This window comes from Phaseolus vulgaris, chromosome 8 (genome assembly GCF_000499845.2).
Source record: "Phaseolus vulgaris cultivar G19833 chromosome 8, P. vulgaris v2.0, whole genome shotgun sequence".
NCBI lineage: Eukaryota > Viridiplantae > Streptophyta > Magnoliopsida > Fabales > Fabaceae > Phaseolus > Phaseolus vulgaris.
The window spans coordinates 1,804,919-1,825,619 of record NC_023752.2 but is presented as its reverse complement, the minus strand read 5'-3'; the positions used below and the strand labels follow the sequence as shown (position 1 = coordinate 1,825,619).

Here is a 20,701-nt window from a genome sequence, read left to right as displayed (position 1 = left end):
GTGCATGTGGGAATTTTTTTATAGAAGTGCATAACAAAATCTCCTTGTTTTCACTTTATTTTCTTCACTCTCTCTAGTTAAAATGTGGAAGTTTTTTGTTGCCGTTCAATGGAAGTTATGGGTTTATGCATGAAGATATAATACACCAACCAAGGGTTATGTTATGTATATTGTGCTATTTCTTTTTCCTCCAATTATTGTTTGTATGTATTTTTTTTAGTAACAATCATTGTTGTTCTGATTTATCATGAACACATTAATATATATGAATGGGTGCACTATATATAAACATCAAAATAAAATCATCTCAATCTGGCATGACTGCTTAATTAAAATAGAAAAAGATATTTTAAGATGTTATAATTGAAATCTTGTAGATTTTTGTTTGTTTAATGATTTCTTTAAAGATTCCATTACTGCATAAAGTTTTATTAAATTCTTAAATAATTTTTTTAATCTAAACCTTTTATTTTATAATTTATGATTATTTTTTAACCTTTTTTTCTTTTAGTTTAATGTATACTTTCTTCTCAGGTGAAAAAAGATTTTTTATTGCATCTAAACATAATTAATAATTTTCAACAAAATTACCTAAAGAAAATTGACAAGGATTATTGTCGATCGTAATAATCTAATTCTCAGCAACTATTTCAGACACATCCTGCCAAAGTTTGAACTTGATGTTAGGCTTACAAGAAAAAAAAAACTCCTTATTACTTGAACCAACAAACACCATGTATTTTCTTCTGAACAACTATTAACAAATAAAAACAGAGAGAAAGATGAATCAAAATTATAGTGGACAAAACAAAACACACCCTTTTGCTTGGGGGAACTATAACATGCTTACAAATTGGTACAAACAGGTTTAATGATCAAATTTTCATTCTCTGTTTTGTTTTTCATGAGTTCAGAAAATTGTAGGAACCAATACACTCCTTATATGCAGAACTTTTTAACCCTCACTGAAGGCTTTGATTTTGATGCAGGAGCTTTGATACAAGTTTACAATACAAATACAACAGCTGCAAGATGAGAGTGAAAGCTTGGAGGGTCATATCTAACCTAAGAATTGTTGTTTGAATCCTTTAGAAATCCAACCATTTCTGATAATAGACACAAGTTCTTGGGGAGATAATGCCATCTGGGGTACAGAAATTTATTCGTGGACAAACTCCACATGGAATGGAAGCCATGGCACCAGGTTTCTGTTCCCCTCTGTTGCCACCTTTACTTTTGCATCTGTAACAAATTCTGCCAACAGGAACAGATGAAAAATCCCCTAATCCAGTGCTCTTCACTTCTTCAATCTCATCATCCAAAACCAAAGCTCGCAAAATCTCATCTATTTGCTGTGCTGTGACTTCAACCGTGAAGACACCACTCTTTCTGCTCCACTCCAAAACTCCATCGTGTGTGGCAACTTTCTGCCTGAAAATGCACTTCAAGCACACCTCCTTTACAAGGTTTATGAAATCAGTATCAAGACTTCCTTGAGTATACCAATCCCCACCAGTGATTTCCTTGGAAGGTTCAAACTCTGCTGCCATGTAGTGTTTTCTACCTTTGTTTTGAATGTTAACAACCTCCTTTATCAGATTCTTGGATTGAAGCAACTTTAAGGATTTTTTTACTATGCTGTCAGGTAGATTCGTTTCTCTTTTCATGTCTCCTGTCCAGATTCCCATGTCTTTCTTGCTATGTATGAGATTATACAGTACACGTTCACCATCTGTCATAGATCCCGACACCAAAGCCAAGTCTTGTCGTTTGCGTTTAAGTGAAGAAGATTCTTGCAATTGACTCATTCCTTATAACAGAAAATTAGCAAGTACAATGTCAGTAATTATATTACTCAAACGGTTCATTGAAAAATGAAAGTACTTCACATTTTGAAATGAATAATACTTTTCAGAAGAGCAAATTGAAAATTAAAAAAGTTGCATGGATCGTGGTAGAGGATCTTATTAAATTTTTGAACATAACAGTTAAAGACTAGAGATTTGATGAATTGCTTCAGTAAGAAAGCACTCAGCAGATTTCACACACACACGCTGCAATTAAGAGTAAATACATATGCAATTCCCTAAGTGTAAACACTAGTCCTGAATCAAGAAAACCATGAACCTGGACTTTTAATGCAGCACTTCGCACCATCAGTTTCCAAAAATAGTAAAAAGTTAATAAGCACGGCAGGAAAATCAATATAAAATTTGCAGCCAAAATGACATCTCCTTGGAATTCGAGTTTCAATCTAACTCAATCCAAAAAAATAGCTCTTCGGGTGAGGGTTATCCCTCACTTATATACATTATTTTTACTATCTCCCCTCACATCAAAGATTAAGCATCTCGAGCATAAACTTTACAAGACCAGACATGTGTAAATGGACTTATGATGGTCAAATAACAAGTGACCCAATAAGCCTAACAATAATCACTAAGAAAGACTTTCATACTATCATAAAATTTGAGTTTGAACCTAACTCAATCCCATAAGCTAGCTCTTGAAGAGAAGATTTCCCTTCCCTTACTTATACACAATTACTCACCATTTTGATCATATCCCTAGTTATTATGAGATCTCCAATAACATCTAACACAGTTACAACTCCAAGCAGCAGAATAAATTCATAATAAGGCATCTGTCAAGCAGTTTTCATTTTCCAGGCAATACTGAAACTGACAGTATGACTAGAAATCTTTTTTATCTAAAAACACCAGTGCCTGTAAATCATGGTGAAATGAAAAAGAAATGTTTGCCTGTTATAACTTCGAAGCAACAATTTTGCTGGACTAATCACACTCAGGATGTATCTCAGAATATGCCTAATTGCGAATCATTACACCTCCCACATTCTTCAGCTAGAAAATGAACACCTTATACTGAGAATGAAATAGTCCAAATCCAATTATAATTCATAAAGGGTTACATAAAGGAAAAAATACCAAGTCCAAGTCTAGTTAGGTGCGGATAGTTCATTGGCTCAATTGAGGATGAAAAAAGAGCCCAGTGATTGAGAGTGTTAGGCAGCACAAACAATTGTTTCCTATTCTAACTATCTAACATAATCTAAGTTAATGATACACAGACAAGAATGAAGATAACCCTGGAAGTTTAAGGAATTCAGCAGATGAAAAAATTGGGGTTTATCTTTTGGGCTCTTGCAGCTCATGAAACTACAGAATAAGAAGAAAAACATTAAAAAGTAGAGATTTTTAAGAAATTCGTCAGCAAGGAGCAAGTGGGTAGAGACAGTAATAGTGAAGTATGGTTGGTTAAGGTGGTTTTGATTCATTACCTGCTTGGTTGGACGAATAAGGTTGCTACTCTGCATCAATGGAGAATGAAAGTGCAGAAAAAGATATTCAAGCTTTATATTTTTTTTTATGTTTATAACAACTCACCCAAAAAATTCCTTTTTGATTTTATCCAAAAAAAATGAAAAACTATTTTTAATATATTTTTATGACTGGTTGTGTTGTATATTAGCAATTTTATCTTTACTAAATGGAACAATTTATTTAAATCTCATAATTTTTAAAATTTTGTAATAAAATTCTTAAAAAATTATATAGTCGATACGAAAAGAATAAAATTAAAATAGTTTCATTTAAAAATTTATTATCAAGTTTATTAATAAAATAATAACAAGTGAATGTTTTAACTTAAAATAGCATTCATGTATTACAATTTGATGAAAAAAACGATGATAAGATTTATTTAATTTAAATTTCAATAAAATATTATATCTAGGAAAATAATCATTTATCCGAAAATCTGGAATATCTAATTTTTTTACATACTGAAATTAACTTACTTGTTACATAATAACGTCAATTAAAGACAACATAATTTAACCAAGTATGTTTGGTAGGAAGTAAACAAAAACATAAAAAAAACATTTATCTTTTGTTTTGTTAAAACAATTATTTTTTATTTAAACAAAAACAGATTAACAATAGTCAATTATATATAATTAATTATTAATATAATATAGTTTTCACAATTTTCTATTATTACCTCTCGTTTTTAAGGCTGTGACATGCAAATTACTAAAAGAATGCAATTAATGTTGCTATCATCTTCATTAAAATCATTATTTGTTTTCTATTAAACCAATTTTCTATAATTCAGTTGTTATACATTATTATTATTATTCAAAAAAAATAAAAAAAATAACAGTAGATAGAACTACTAGTATCTTGGGTAAGAAGATTCAGAAGGAGGCATCAAAACGGTGCGTAATCAGAAAGGGAAGAAAAACTTTGAATTTGATTGATTCGGTTCAGTTGCTTAAGGTTTAGGCTTTCACTGTCAGATCTTCGTCTCCGTCTTCTTTCTTCAATTCATCTCCCAAAAGCGTTTCTCCTGTTGATTCTGCCCACTTTTCTCTTTGTATTCAGGTTCCTTCTTCTTTCCTTCCTTATTATTCTTTTTCGCATTTCAATCGTAGATCACTCTCTTCCTATCTGCGCCTTTGTTTGCTCCAAAGCTTACAAATTTCCACTCTGTTATGCCTCTTTGCTATTGGGTTGCCCCTGATTTGTGCCACCTCCAATATCTCGCTACCTTTTCTTCTTCTCTTTATCTGGGCTTCTTCAACCCTACGCTGGATGCTCACAACCTAATTTGTTGGGAATGCATTTAATGCTACTGGATCAGGACTCATTTTAGTTGGATTGGATGAACATAAAATTAACTCTCTTTTAATTTTTAAAAAATCAAAACAAAAATTTTAAACATAGAAATTACTAAAAACATAAACAGTAAAATGATATTTTAGTTTGCTTATATACTTCTAATACTCATATTCTAATTAGTTAAATTTGTTATGGAAACTGTTGACACTTGAACCCCTTATTTTGTTATTATAATGTTGGGACGAATTTTTGAATATTTGTAAAAGATGTTCTTTATAAATTAAGATTAATTTGAGTTAATAAAAATTCAGTGATTGAATTTCATTTCTCTGCATGTCCACCACGACAAGTTCATAAGTGTGATATTGATGCAGTTGTACTTATTAATGTTTGAAACGAATAGGGAATGCGTCCAAGTTTCCAATTTGAACATTGAACACAAAACTGAAATAAAGTTTCAATTTTGTTGCTGGATTTTTCTTTTTCTCTTTTTGTCTCGGGTTTTATTCCTGTTTTTCTATAGCAGATCACAAAGTTTGTTCTTCCCCTTTTGAGAGAAAGAAAAGACTCATGGTTGAATGTTATTGGTTGAGTTGTCAAGCCAAGTTGCTGAAAAATTAAATGTTTGTGTATATGGTACTTACTATTGTCGCAGGGATTTGGCATTGGCAGTGAAGACATCATTGGAGTGATTTGTTATTTGCTGTTTAACCCTACTTATTTATAACCTGAGGGAAGCAAGGAAAAAAGGAGCAGAATGAGCAGTCCACAGGTGCCAAAGAAAAGAGTGGCATTTGTGCTGATTGATGGGTTGGCTGATGTGTCACTGCCAAGGCTTGGATTCAAGACTCCTCTTCAGTCCGCAAAACTACCGAACTTGGATGCCATAGCATCTGCTGGAGTTAATGGACTAATGGACCCTGTTGAGGTTGGCTTAGCTTGTGGAAGTGACACTGCTCATCTGTCCTTGTTAGGTTATGATCCTAGGGTTTATTATCGCGGTCGAGGAGCGTTTGAATCCATGGGGGCAGGATTGGCCATGTCACCTGGTGATATTGCTTTTAAGGTTGGTTAAGAACCCTATTTCACTTTTTTCTAAGTTAATCATGGTTTCTTTTGGAATATAATGGTGGGTGCAGTCCTCTAAATTCTTAGGAAAGCTAGGAAACCTAACTTTTCATATTGACATTCTACTTCAAAATCTATTTTTTGGTACAAGGTGGTACTTCATGTCTTTTCAAAGATAATGTAGGAGAGACCTTAATAGTCTGAAGTTTTGCAGCTTTATCAAAATGCTTTACCATACAATGTTTGTTGGCATCAGTATTCTGATCAAGTTTCTAAAATTACTGATAAATTTGTTTCATAGATTGTGCTTTCTTTCTATGTTATGTTGAAGTTGTTAATTCTTAACCTTATCTAAAAGTGATTTTGTTTTGCATTATTTCGTGTTAATCACTCATACAACATTTTCCTGCAGTCAAACTTTGCTACTCTTGATGAGAAAACTGGAATAGTCACCAGTAGAAGAGCTGACAGGCACTTTGAAGAAGAAGGCCCCGTACTTTGTGCTGCCCTGGATGGATTGAAATTGCCATCTTTCCCTCAATATGAAGTCAGAGTCAGGTGAAGATGCCTAAGGTTGCTTTAGCATTTAATGGTTAATTGTTAATGTAGGTTACCACTTATCTTGGGTAATTAAGTTTTCAAGGGTTAGTTGTTGCGCTCTAATTTATTTGACTTGAAGATTTCTTCCCAAATTTAAAAACTCCAAGTAAAATTGGCTACTAAATGTTTACAAGTTGGGGAACTCAAGATTTTTGCATAGTTAACTTAATGATTCTTATCTACCAAAAGAATTAACAGTTCTGTATTTGTGTTGGCTATTCCTTTATTAGGTATGCAACAGAACATAGATGTGGAGTAGTTGTTAAAGGACCAAATTTGAGTGGAAATATATCAGGAACGGACCCATTAAAAGACAACCGCTTACTTTTGAAAGCAGAAGCTTTAGATGATTCTCATGAAGCAAGGAATACTGCTGCTGTTGTTAATGAATTGTCCAAGGAAATAACAAAAATTCTGGTTTCTCATCCTGTGAATGCTAAACGTTTTGCAGAAGGGAAGAATATAGCAAATGTAGTCCTTTTAAGAGGTTGTGGCATTCGAATTGAGGTCTGCTCTTTCAGTTTATTTCATAGTTGATTCATTTATCTTTCAATCATTAAAGTGATGCATAGAAAAAGCGGTACATCTAAATCCATTTAAATATTCTGCTTCTTTAAAGGAAAGCCCATCAAATATGTGGCAATCATTAAAGAATCATTAGAAATAAAATAAATAACAATATTGACTTGTATGTTTTGAGTTTCCTTCATTTTTTATTTTTGTAGTATGTTGCCTTTTCAGTCTTTAAATATTGTTGACTTTCTGAAGGAGGCAATTGTGATGTTTTTTGAGTTTGGCCACTAAAGTGGGTTTTTTCTTTAACTCTAGTGCTCTATTCAATTCCTTGAATGTGCTACAGTCTTCATTATTACTTGGACAAAAAGTTAAATGACAGTTGGTCTGTTGATTATATCCTGTCTGAGACAATAAGCAGAAACTATAATACAATGAGCTTGGATCATCGTATATATTACAGGGTTGGGTCACCCCTTAAGTAAATCATATTTATTTATTATTTCTTGTTGATAAAAAAACGATGAGCTTGGATCCAGGTCATAAATGCTAATGTGTGTCCATTTGTATGCATTTACCAGTTTAAATTATATATTACAGGTTACACCATTTTTAAACAAACATGGTCTGCGGCCATGCATGGTAGCTCCGACGAAAATAATCGCTGGCCTGGGCTTATCACTCGGAATTGATATTCTAGATGCCCCTGGAGCAACTGGGGACTATAGAACTTTACTAACATCAAAAGCATCTGCAATAGCTAAGGCACTCTCGGCTCCTCTGCAGTCCTGCCCCAAAGTGTTTGTACCTGGGGAGGATGAGTTTAAAGCAGGTCGCTCTGATGGCTATGACTTTGGATTTCTTCATATTAAGGTCATAAATTTTCTAGTTTTGTTTTTATTATCTGCTTTTACTTTTCAGCAATTTTCCTCCTATCTGTTCCAGAATCCCACTTTATAGATGGGGAGTTTTGTATACCATCTTTTTGCTGCGATGCAGAAAGAAATTAAGAAGTGTTTATTGTAATTGAATCTCCAGCTTAATGTAAAGGGTATGATGCATATTGCAAACAAAATACCTCCTGTTTAGTGCTGCTGCTGCTGCATGCTCTCCTCTTGAAGGATGAAGGCTAAAACTATCGAAAGATGGTGTTGAAACCAGGAAAATTTAAGTGAAAATACAAATATTAAGCATTCCTAGACTCTTAGACTACATCACACAGCAATTCAATATCAGAGTTAAATCTTCTATCTTTTGCCATTGCTCCTTCATTTCTCCTTGTTCTTATACTGTTGTGAGCCATAGTTAGTTCTAGCTTTTTGGATTATGCGATGAGACTTTATGTGTTATTGTAGGCAATAGATGATGCTGGCCACGACAAGGCAAGCATCCTCAAGGTCAAAGCATTAGAAGCTGTGGATACAGCAGTGGGGCAGCTGGCAAGGCTTCTCTGGGAAACAGAAAAATCTGGAGAATATCAGTTTTCCCTTTGTGTCACAGGAGATCACTCTACTCCAGTAGAATATGGTGATCACAGCTTTGAATCAGTTCCATTCACCATATGTCGGCTGAAAGATTTTGTTGGTGCTATTGGGGAATCAACTATTCAGAAAACTTCTCTTGACCCATTTCCCATTCCCAGTGTCAGGTCTGGTGAAGACTTGCTTAATGATCTAGACACAAAGGAGAGAAGAGACAAATGTTGTGAACCTCACAGTGGTGATTCAGTTTATGAGCTAAATGAAGTGGCAGCTGCAAGAGGGTGTCTGGGGCGATTCCCTGGGGGAGAAATGATGGGAATCATAAAGAAATTCATCAGCTTAGATGAGGAAACTGTTTAGCCATGAACTTAGGAGTGTTATTCTCTCACTGACATCTAGTGATTTCAGAAACTTTTATGCTATGTAGAATAAGAAGTTTTGTTTTGAAAACAATGTAAACTCAGCATAAACAGTTTTATTTATTTATTTAAAGGGTGTGGACTTTATAAATGAGTATATTGGGTTAAGAATTAGAGGTTTAGCCCTTGGATGACTCAGAGAAGGTTGTTTCTTCCTGTATCCTAACAAATTTCTTCCTGCACCCATCATTTTTCAAGAAGACTATTTTATCCCTTTTAAAAATATTTTTCGGATTGTTTTTTTGGGGATATTTCTGGAACATATTTTCTAAAACACATTTTATTAATTCTGGATTTACCAATCTAGAATTCAAAAAAATCTGTTCCGGAAAGGATATTCCGGAATGGTTTTTTTGTCTTCCAGATTCTGGAAACACTCTAACATCTATTCTGGAAATATTTTTTTACTTATGTAACTCCTATTCTAGAATCACTTAAAACTGTGAAAGAATAATTTTGATATTTCAAATGCATGAAGAAACTTTCCTTAAAGAATTATTTAGTTAGGTGATACATAATTGTTGTTTTAAGTGCAGGGTTTGAAAAGTACTAAAAATGCAATGAGTGTTTTGGTTCGAATTAGTACAAACCCTGGTCAAAATAAAATTGGAAACAATTCTCAGTAAATAAAACATTAATTAGCAAACTGTTTTAAAGACTTAATGTGAAATTATCAATTTCTTTAATTGTTATAAACAAATTTAAAATAAAATATTATTTTATTTAACTTATTACATTATACATTAAGTTTTAATTAACACAATTTTGTGATTCTGATACTATCCAATCCATTGTTAAAATGTTGATTTTAATGTAATAGTATATACTATTTTTTTGTTAACTTTGATTAATAAATGAATGTGAGCCATGATTATAAGTGTGAACCATGATTATAAATGTGAGCCATGATTTTGATGATTCTTTATGATTTTGATGAAGCCATGATCAATTGAAGTGGCTGAAAGAGATGATTAAAAAAAACAATAACATTTTTCTACTCTTTGGGATTTTATGATTTAGACTTCTTACTCTTGAAGTTTATTCTTTGTATACAGAAAAAAAAAGTGGGTGAGTGAGAAAAACAAAATAGTTGTATGTTGTGATGGTGACATTTATATGTTGTTCAATTATAATACAACTTTAATATATATTTTAGTATTTAAATTGAAATCATTTTGATAAAGTTGTGAAAATCATATTTAAGGCAGCAGAAGAAATAATATTTATTTGTATATTGCGGTAATAAACAAATGAAACTGCACTATTTTACTGAATAAACAACATTTTTTAATTTTTTTTATCAGCTTTGAATAATCAACATAATGAGCTTATTTTTTGTTTTATTTTTTTAATGTCACCAAATTTATTTTTAAAGCAACTGCAAAGTAAATCATTAAGGCAAATTCTATCTGCACCAGATCATTTTGGATTGCACCCACTATACATAAAAAAAAAACCAAAATACCTTTAATGAAATGAAAATTAGGGTTTAGTAAAATGTGCACCCAACTCACATCCAACCCACATCCAACCCGACAATATTGCACCTTTTTTTTGTGTGATCACTATTAGGAGGGAGCGCGTGCTCGCTTCAATCCTTTTCCGGTGGCTTAGTCTCCTTCTCTGCGCGCTGCCTTCTCACAATAATCACAGAAAAAAAGATGTAATACTGCTGGATTGGGTGTGAGTTGAGTGCACATTTTACTTAAATCCTAATTTTCATTTCATTAAGAATATTTTGATTTTTTATTTATATATATTTAGTGCAGTCCAAAATTATCTTTTGTGGTGCCAACCTTTAATAATTAATTAATTGGGTTGTGAACATCACACACCCATCCATTCAAACGTTAACATTCTATTTCCTATTTATTTATTTTTTCTATATTCATTTTTTTTTTGTTTTTTTTTTTTCTGTTAGCAACGGAACATTTGAAATCAACAACGTCACGTGACCTATTTTGAAATCGGAGACAAGGCACGTGCCTTACCAATTTCGTATTTTCATTTCGTTTCATTTTGAACCGAAACCAAAACCCTCTCTTTTTTCCCTTTAGTTTCCTCCATTTTCTCTCTGAATCGAATTCGGAAGCTGCCATGGAAGCGATACTAGTTGATTGCGTGCAGAAGAGTCTTCGGCATTTCATACCCGCCAACGCCATCTTCCTCTGCCACCGTCTCTGCGCCGAGTTCCCCACCGAGGTACCTTTCCCCTATTCATTTTCCTTCAAATTTCCTCGCAAAATTCCAGAAAAGGGAAATGGAAGATTCTCTACTTCTGTTATAAGCTCCGAAAACTTCACCGTTGTAATCTCCGAGATCGGTGACTCTTGGTTTCATGCCTAGCTATTTATTTGATTCAAGTCCATTTTGTAGTTTATGTAGTGGTAGTTGGTTTTTTGGTTCTTTTTGGTGGAATTTGGATTTGGATTCGACTTCCTCTTTTAGCTTCACGATCTATGTGGACTGCAAAAATTTTCCCTCCTTGTTCACAGTGCACTAGTACGATTAAATTGGGTTCGCGTTGGTAATTCTAAGCTTATAGTTTATCTGGCTCTTCGTTATACTTTATACTTGATGTTTTTTTGTGAGAGTGGTGTATTTATACATGATGGCTTTCCCTTTTCCAAAGTTTGAAGTTGCGTGTGTGCTCGCTCTGTTTGGTAACAGTGAAAGGGTTTCTTTTCGTGTGAGGACTGTTTACTACGTGTAGCTGTTTTAGGAAAGGGTTAAGGGTGAGGAGATATTTTGTGCTGCCCTTACGAACTGAGACCTGTTCCTTGAATTGCTTACCTTACAATAACTCTGAAGCAGAAATTAGTTAAATAGAAAAAAGTCATTATGAAGTTTGGACTTGGTTCTTGTTATGTGTTATATTATATTTATATCTATGTATGTCCCAGTGCGATGTTTAGACTTTGTTCACTTTGAATTGATGTGTATTCTTATTTTTTGTGCCCAAGAATCATAGGGCATGCTCAACTGAAGTTTTTTTTTATCTTTTTAACTTTGTTAAGTGTTTCTTCTTGTTTACTTGTGGTCCTTTCTTTAGAAATATGTGTGCGTATATATTCAAAGTTGCTTTCGGAAGGATATTGTTACTCTTCATAGTTTTGTTTGATAACTATCTTTTTTGGATACTGTACAGACAAATCTCCAGTTGTTGGCGGGATGTTACTTGCAGAATAATCAAGCTTATTCTGCATATCACATCTTAAAGGGTATGTTTCTTTCAATATATATGCACTGACCAGTTTTGGAATCTCATTCCTAATCCTGTTAGGTTGAAATATAATCATTCCTTGTCTTTCTCCCGATTTTTTTAATAGCTAATGTTTTCTTACCTCATTTTGCTATCACCTCATAGTTGTGCTTCTCATTATGTATCTCTTGTTATTCATTTTGTCTTAATGCTTGAAGGGGCACAAATGGCTCAATCCCGGTACTTGTTTGCAATATCTTGCTTTCAAATGGATCTTCTTAGTGAAGCTGAAACAGCATTATGTCCTGCTAGCGAGCCCAGTGTAGAGGTACAAAACATTATTCAGAATATATTTTAAATTGAGAATGATTTTCCAAACTTTTTTAATGGTGTCTTTGAGGTCTTAGCATTTTTTTTTTGTCTCAAATCACTGGTTATGTTTTTATCTTTTTTATTTTTGTGTATTCCTTATCAAATTTACTTTTCTTGAATTCTTTATTCGTGTATGAGTTAGTTATAGCATGCTGCTTGGCTTTAAGTTGTTTATTATTTATAATTTGTCAATAATACATTTGCTAGGAGAAGTAGAATGACTCTTATGTTATGTTGCTTTCTTTGTAGGTTCCAAATGGGGCAGCTGGTCATTATCTGTTAGGGTTGATTTACAGGTTGCTAACCAGTCTTACTTACCATATAGTTTTTATCAGTTTACCTGAAATTTTCTTTTTATATTATTTAAAAGGGAATGGTCTGATCCTGGCTAAAGCAGATTATAATTGTACATCCTTAACATTAAAGCAGACATAATTGAAATTTATATTCACATCTTGCCTCTTTGTGGCTTATGCAAAAGGTACAAGATTAGTGCAAGCATATCTATATAGTTGTGTGTATGATTCACATATCTCTGTATGTGCAAGCATGCCACATTTGATATGTTCACCCTTCTAAATTCTCTTTGGTACTCTTCTTTTCAGATACACTGACAGAAGGAAAAGTGCCATTCATCATTTTAAGCAGGCACTATCAATGGATCCTCTAATGTGGGCCGCTTATGAGGAGTTGTGCATATTAGGTCTGTATTATTATATTCAAATTGCTCTCTGGGAAAGCTTGCCACCCTCCTTTAAATAGGCAATGATATGGTATCAGAATAACGCAATGCTTATCATTTAAGCATTCTGTTCATGTGATGATCTGGAAACCTAGAAAAAGTGGCCTTGGAATCTTAATGCTTTAGAAATCATTATATCCCACTTTGCTTTTAACTCTTGATTTTTTCCAACATAACCACTTAAAAATGTATTTATGTTCTTTAGTGCCACCTTGATGCTCTTTGTTTTGACTCTTGAGATCTGTCAATTTTATGCACTTTCTAATATATAGATGTTTCTGATGGGCAGAACTGCTTGTGATTACTTTTTGGAAGATTTCCGGGTTATATATCTATATTTATATATATGGATGGATCCAAGGAAGGGGGGGGGGGCAGGTGTGGACCTTGTCTCCCTTCATCAAGACCTATATATATATATATATAAATTTGAAGAAAACAAAAACTAAAAAATAGAATTTTGAGCTGATGTTTGCTTAATTTCCTTCTGGTGGTGGTTCAATATCTCGTTTTACCCCTAAAATTAGTGGTAAATATTTTTGTTAAACTTTATTGTTAGATTAGATATTTAAATAATTGTGAGAAAAAAAATTGCCTGCGTCCTTTTGTACATTTGTGGACTAATCTGTGTGCATGTGTGTATATATAAACTTAAATTTTCAAATTTGAGTTTTTGTGTGCAAGTGATATCCAATAATCATAAAGATAATATTATGTTGATATTCAAACTGAAGTTTTAATGTTTTTCTAGAGTTCTTTTGCTGTAAAGATTGCAATAGTATAGCTTTGCATTGAAATGATTACTATTCATTATTTGATTTCTGATAGCTATAATTGATTTTATGAGCGTATCTATACCCCACTGCCTTGCCTAGGAATTCTAGATTGTGTGAGGTTGGTACTAACACATTATTCAACTTTTCACAATATATGCATAGCAAGCATGAATATGTTTCTAAAATAAATAACACTCTGATTTTCATTTTAAACTTAGCAAATGAATAAATTTTCCACTTTTCTGATCAAATGCATTTACTTGTGTTTTTAATTGCTTTTTTTGGGCCAAACTTAAGTTTACTTTTACCTTTCTTTTGCCAGGTCTGGAAGTGTTTGTTTTTGCAAATTGCTGGCTACTATAATTTGTTAGATGGATTGATTTTTTTTACTTTGAAATTTAATGAATCTCTCTGTTTTTTCTTAAACTTTTTTTAGTGATGAATGTGACTTCACAACTTCACATAAAAGGTTGTTTTTCAAGTTGACTAATGTTTATGTTGCTACCAAATTACCTATCACTCTGGACTAGTTTGGAATAGCTATAACTTTCTAAAAACTGCACAGTTTCTATGTGATGATGCAAAATACTACAAATGGATAATTGTAAAGGTTGATTGTATCTAATTAAAAGCCAAAACTAGACTTAATGTCTGTTTATATTAAATTTTTAATATATCTGAGTTGTAGACTTCTAGTCTTTTTTTGTCCTTAATTATGTTATTGTCCTCATCAATTATCACTATACTGTTTTCTGAATATTTAGGTGCTGCTGAAGATGCGACTGCAGTTTTTGGTGAAGCAGCTGCTCTTTGTGTACAAAAGCAATACCTACATTGCTTGACCACCCCTAAGTTGCAGTCATCAGCCGAGGATTGTAATGTAGTTGACACTAAACACTCTGCCTCAGAAGACACAAGTCCTAGGCATCTGAAACTTATGCAGGGCCTGAAGGATATTCCTGGAAATCATCATGGGGCATCTATTTTAGGAGGAACTTCTCAACCAATAAATAGTGGTCTGTCCAACATATCATTTTATAACACCCCATCTCCAATGGCAACACAGGTAAATTGCATCTAATTTCATATCATATATACATATTAATTTTTATTCAATATTTTGGATAAACTGCCAATTTTTTGAGTCATTGTTGTAATTTTGATTTTTGAAAATGGTTAGTTAATAAGTCAGAATCAGAAACATTGGTAAAAACGTGCCCTGTTATTCTGTAAATATGAATGGATGTTTCTTGGTTTATTGAATGTGTTTCATGCCCAATTTTCTTTACAACATTTGATATTTTTTTTCACCTCTTCTGTAGTTGTCAGGTGTTGCTCCACCCCCTTTGTGTAGGAATATGCAGCCCAATGGCCAAAATCTGAGCACACTTAATACTGACAGTTCTCCTAAGTCATTGGTGAACTCTATCATTCAAGTCCCTCGAAGAAAGGTTGTGGATGAAGGAAAACTACGTAAGGTTGGGGACCTTATTGCTACACAGATTTCTGCTGTCTGCTTCCTGTGCATCACTTGACTGAGAACATGTTAAGAGATCTTGACCAAAACACTTCCCACCCCCAGTCTGACATAATAAAAACCAAGCATGCACGTGATTTGGTTGCTTAAATTATCTGCAACTCCTCAGTATCTATGTTTTCTATTGTTTATATTATACATTCTAGTTTTTATGTAATAGTAGACTTCTAAGTATATTTGACATGATGTGAGTTAATGGAATAAATAATTTTGTTGGTGTTAAAGAAATTTTTATGTTTGCTAGAAAAAAAACTCTCAGTTGTTTGCTGTAGTTTTATAGATTGCATTTTATTTTTTTTTCCATTTTGTTCTGTTCCTAGTACTTTATTTTTTGTTCTTCTGTTTTTAATTGTTTCAGATTTCGGGAAGATTGTTTAATGATTCTGGTCGACGTAGCTCAAGACTATCCAGTGATGCAAGTTTAAATGCTAATGCGACAGTTGTATCTGGAAATGGAACTGGTAATTCTTCTAAGTATCTTGGAGGGTCAAAGCTTAGCAGTATGGCCTTTCGTTCTATGGCAGTTCGTAAAGGGCAGTCATGGGCCAACGAAAATGCTGACGAAGGTAATGATGAGCCTCTATATATAGAAGACAACTTTTTCTATTGTATTTACGTTTTCCTTTGTGAAGATGATTGTTTTGAAACTGTGGAACTTATTTTTTCATGAAGAAATGCAACCCGGCTAAAGATTTTGTGTTTGTTTATGCAATTTTCTTCTATGCTATTGCCTTTTCAAAAATTTATAAGCATAGCTGGCAATCCTTGGTAGCAGTTCAGAGTGGCTAACCCAAAAGGGCTATAGTTGGTCACTGGCTACACCAAATACCAGACATACCAGTATACTGTGCAATAATTAATAATTACCAAATTTGAATTAGTATAGATATAGATAATTAAATAATGATATTGATCGTGACATTCAGGTATTATATGCTATATCTATTATAAAATGGTAACAATACTATTTATTCTACTAGTACTGATGCTGTACTGGTTATACTTGCTCTCCTAATGTATGACTCCCAAGTTCTTACATAATGTTAATTCCAATTTTCTTATATATAAAATATTTTTGAACTGCTAATATTAACATATCCTCCTTTTTATCTTTAGGAACTCGAAACGATGTTCTTGATGATTCTCGTTTAAATGTCACATCATCAACACCTAGTTCTACTCCTACCATGGATGCTAAATCTTATGAACAAGAAGCAACAAATGTTCCAATTGGTGGACAAACAGTGAGTGGTTCAAAAGTCATTTCTGGTGCTTCAGAAATTCTGACCCTTCTCAGAATTTTTGGTGAAGGCTGTAGACTTGCCTACTCATATAGTTGTCAGGTATTAATTCATTATCATTTTGGTTAAAAGATATATAAATTTGTATTTATCTATTTGTTAATTTTTTTATTAGGTTTTACAAAGAAAGGAATAATGATAGAAGAACTAGTTTTCTAATGCATGTTCATTTGTATGTGAAACAGGATGCACTGGATACCTACATGAAACTTCCACATAAGCATTACAATACTGGGTGGGTTCTTTCCCAGGTAATTTTGGTTGCTCTGCTAGCAAATGCTGGTCTTTTATAGGTTGTGTATTGATTTAGCATTATACAACATTCAGATTTATGAAGCTATATTCCAATGTTTTGTTGGCTGTACCTAGAAAAGAAAGATTTTTCCTTCATGGAGTTACTTCCATTTTCCAACTAATTTTTTTTTTCTAGATTCCTTATATTCTCATCCACAGTCGTTGAGATTGTAATCTTTCTGACATATTGTAGAATATACCGGAAATTAGGTTTCAAATAGAGTAAAATTTTGGCTAAAGTTATACTCTCTTCATAGTTATTTTCGTTTTCCTTCTGATTGTGCTCTGTAGCATCTTTTAAATTCTTTGTTCCAATCAATTTCTTTACTGGCGTAGTTCTTCATTGCACTTGAACTATTTGATATTTTCAAGGTTGTTAAATAATGTTGAAATTGGGGTCTAGTTGGAAAAAAAGTAAGAGAATAGGAAAAGGGATAAATAATGAGATTGGATGTATTGATAAATACAAACTCAAACACATTCTTTTTATCTTGAAAATGATGAAACGGCAGTTTGAGATAATTCAACAAGATGCATAATTTTCAGTTGACATCTGCAAACCAAACACATCTATTTCAGAAACATAAGCCCAGACCTGCTCTATTCTTGATGGTTTTTGATCTAGAGGTTCTTATTATTAGATATTAGGAGATATTATAGATATTGTTAGATATTTCTATTTATGTAATGGGTTTAGCCCATATGTTTCTTTTTCTATATAAATATAACCGTTTGTGTTCAATATACACAAGGGATTTATCATATTCTTTTTTTCATATTTTATTACGGTGCACATTACTAACTATTCCTAATATGATGCTTGGATGTTTTAACCAGGTTGGAAAAGTGTACTTTGAGTTGGTTGATTACTTAGAAGCTGAGCAGGCCTTTGGCCTTGCTCGTCAGATTATGCCTTATAGTTTGGAAGGAATGGATGTATACTCAACAGTTCTTTATGTGAGTTTATATTACATTCATTAGTTTCTGTAATATCATATATTGTATAATAATAATAATAGATGTTCTTTGAATTGATGAACCTGGAGGGATTTAGGAGGAGAAGAATGAAAAGCCAGAACAAAATCTGAATGATGGTGGTGTGTTTCAAAACGTAATATACTAACCCATATTTATGCTAATTATCCCAATCCTTAAATAAGGAAGATAGATATGAAAATCACTCTTGAGAGATTATCTGATATATCTAAAATATACCAAGGTACAATAATTATACAATGAGACGTTTTTTCAGTTTCTAAGTTTCTAGTATGAATAAAGCATGTGATTTGATTTCCTCTCTTGCCTTTGGGACTTGGATTAGTAGGTGGTTCAATTAATAGAGCCTCTTGGTAGAAAAATATGCCACTATTAGTGATAGCAAATTCACGATACTAGGGAGCTGAGGATGAAATCCAAAGAGAGATAATTTTGCTTACTAGTCTGATGCACCATTTGGAGAAAAGTATTATATTTAATAATATCAGCCTGCAGTAAAATTATGCTGCGAATTTTTTAGTCTAACGCTTCTCTGATGTTATGGGCTATTTATATAAACAATTCCTTGTTTTAATGGCACTCATCTAGGAGCTACAAAAGCACCATGGAAATTACTGTGTGACATAGCCAGCCTGCTAGAGCTATTTTGTTTTATTGTCTTTCCTTAGCTTCATGCTTCTATTTAATGTCTAATTGTTATGCCTATTGCTTGACCAAGTGACTAAGTTATTTCCGGTGCAGCACCTAAAGGAGGATATGAAGTTAAGTTACCTGGCTCAGGAACTGATATCCACTGATCGTTTAGCTCCTCAGTCTTGGTAGGCTTCATATGTTTTTGCTGATTATTCAAAATGTACTGGTTTATATATTTTTCTTTTTTAAATTATTTCCTTTAGAAGTCATTTCTACTTGCTATCATCCATGTTTACTTTATCAGAATGCTTTAAATTGCATGGTTTTGTGTAGGCAAATGTCCATGTGAGGTGAGTGAAAACTTTGCTGTATGTTTGCAAGTGCATTTGTTGTCGGCTTATGCCACATTTCAGACATATATGATAACTTTAGCATCTATATTCTTACCTACTTCCATTTGACATACGAGTTCTTCCATATCTAGCCCAATTGTGTACATCACTATTTTTCTTACCTGACCTATGTTTTTTCTAAACCTTTTCATGAAGTATACTTATTGTCATTGCCTGCTATTTGACAACCGTGAGTGTGTAGATGTTTCTGCTTTTTTGGGATTTTCTATTATGATTATTATCATTTTATCTGGGTTTATAATTGTGGTTGAATGCTTTGGCAGGTGTGCAATGGGTAATTGCTACAGCCTGCAAAAGGATCATGAAACTGCACTGAAGAATTTTCAGCGAGCTGTTCAACTGAATCCCAGATTTGCGTATGCACACACCCTTTGTGGACACGAGTATGACCAGTGCTTTTGTTTACATTATATCCCAAGTCTGAGTAACTTCTGCAACTCTTTGTGGTCTTCTAATTCATCGCTACTTACAGGTATGTTGCACTAGAAGATTTTGAGAATGGAATCAAATGCTACCAGAGTGCGCTCAGGGTTGATGCAAGGCATTATAATGCTTGGTATGGACTTGGAATGGTATATCTACGCCAAGAAAAGTTTGAGTTCTCCGAACATCATTTTCGAATGGCTTTTCAAATCAATCAACGTTCGTCTGTAATAATGTCATACCTTGGTACTGCTTTGCATGCTTTGAAGGTAAGTGCCTCTTATTCTACTGATCTTAGGGTTTAGGGTTTAGTACATACAAAAATAAAAACTCCGTTTGTCCTTGGCTTGTATCTTGTAGTATCTCGAGAACTCTGAAATTATGTTCTGTTTGTATGCTCGACAGAGAAGCGAAGAAGCACTGATGATAATGGAGAAGGCTATTTTAGCGGATAAAAAGAATCCCCTTCCAATGTATCAGAAGGCCAATATACTCTTGAGCTTGGAAAAGTTTGAGGAGGCATTGGAAGTCCTAGAGGAGCTTAAAGAGTACGCACCTCGTGAAAGCAGTGTTTATGCTTTGATGGGCAGGATCTACAAAAGGCGTAACATGCATGAGAGAGCTATGCTTCATTACGGTATATCTCTGGATTTGAAACCATCTGCAACAGATGCTGCTTCAATCAAGGTGATTTAGCTTCTAATATCAATAGTTTTGCTGTAAACCGGTCAACAGCTTCTACATTTGCATTAACTTATCTTTATGCTTTCTGATTGGTTGGGCGAAAATTCAGTTATGTCTGTATTCTTTTCTTACACTGTTGGAACTTGCTGTCACATTTTCTTATGCAACTGGAAACTTCATCTTTAACAGGCTGCCATTGAGAAATTACATGTACCAGACGAGATGGAAGACAACTTGTAGCTAGATGTATGAAGTGCATAATGCTAGCTTGTGTAAATTACCCTGCATTTGAATCCTTGGATACAAGGAATTGGCTGGCTGTGCTTGTGCTTTCGGCAAGATTGTTCGTTGAAGCAGTACAGCTACTTGAGAAGTATTTATAAATGCAGCCATCTCGCCCATCCAAAAGAAGGATCTCTCTAAGTGATCAGAGTTTTGTGCGAGATTCACATACTAAAAGGAGATGACATGATGTAACAGAGGTGCCAAGAAGCTCCTATTTAACGTGTACGAATAGTTGTGTTAAAGAAATCTACATGTATCTTTAGTCAATCCATTCATTTGTTAATAAATCAATGTTCATTTTGGACTGCCATTTTGTTAC

At 33.4% G+C, this 20,701-nt stretch overlaps 3 protein-coding genes across 4 annotated transcripts; 2 read left to right on the top strand and 1 right to left on the bottom strand.

The window, feature by feature from the left end:
• Positions 1-793: 793 nt before the first annotated feature.
• Positions 794-3,417, bottom strand: LOC137826260 (uncharacterized). The gene is made up of 2 exons (XM_068632159.1): positions 3,302-3,417; positions 794-1,810 (listed from the first exon to the last, which is right to left on the bottom strand). Exon 2 carries the CDS (start codon positions 1,806-1,808, stop codon positions 1,089-1,091), a length of 720 nt encoding a protein of 239 aa, XP_068488260.1. The 5' UTR covers positions 1,809-1,810; positions 3,302-3,417; the 3' UTR covers positions 794-1,088.
• Positions 3,418-4,162: 745 nt separating this feature from the next.
• LOC137824390 (uncharacterized) lies at positions 4,163-8,838 on the top strand. Its single transcript, XM_068630026.1, has 6 exons — positions 4,163-4,406; positions 5,299-5,709; positions 6,124-6,269; positions 6,542-6,818; positions 7,425-7,697; positions 8,180-8,838. The coding sequence occupies exons 2-6, from the start codon at positions 5,401-5,403 to the stop codon at positions 8,663-8,665; spliced, it is 1,491 nt and encodes a 496-aa protein (XP_068486127.1). The 5' UTR covers positions 4,163-4,406; positions 5,299-5,400; the 3' UTR covers positions 8,666-8,838.
• Positions 8,839-10,701: 1,863 nt separating this feature from the next.
• LOC137825555 (cell division cycle protein 27 homolog B) lies at positions 10,702-20,692 on the top strand. Of its 2 annotated transcripts, none has more exons than XM_068631247.1 (16): positions 10,702-10,926; positions 11,873-11,945; positions 12,145-12,254; positions 12,548-12,594; positions 12,904-13,001; positions 14,581-14,882; positions 15,139-15,294; positions 15,712-15,919; positions 16,470-16,696; positions 16,840-16,905; positions 17,786-17,905; positions 18,686-18,762; positions 19,254-19,373; positions 19,463-19,682; positions 19,819-20,100; positions 20,287-20,692. In XM_068631247.1, the coding sequence occupies exons 1-16, from the start codon at positions 10,822-10,824 to the stop codon at positions 20,335-20,337; spliced, it is 2,262 nt and encodes a 753-aa protein (XP_068487348.1). In that variant the 5' UTR covers positions 10,702-10,821; the 3' UTR covers positions 20,338-20,692. The 2 variants fall into 2 exon arrangements, with proteins under 2 accessions (XP_068487348.1, XP_068487349.1); XM_068631248.1 differs by having other exon boundaries at positions 10,746-10,926; positions 12,548-12,779.
• The last annotated feature ends 9 nt before the right edge of the window (positions 20,693-20,701 follow it).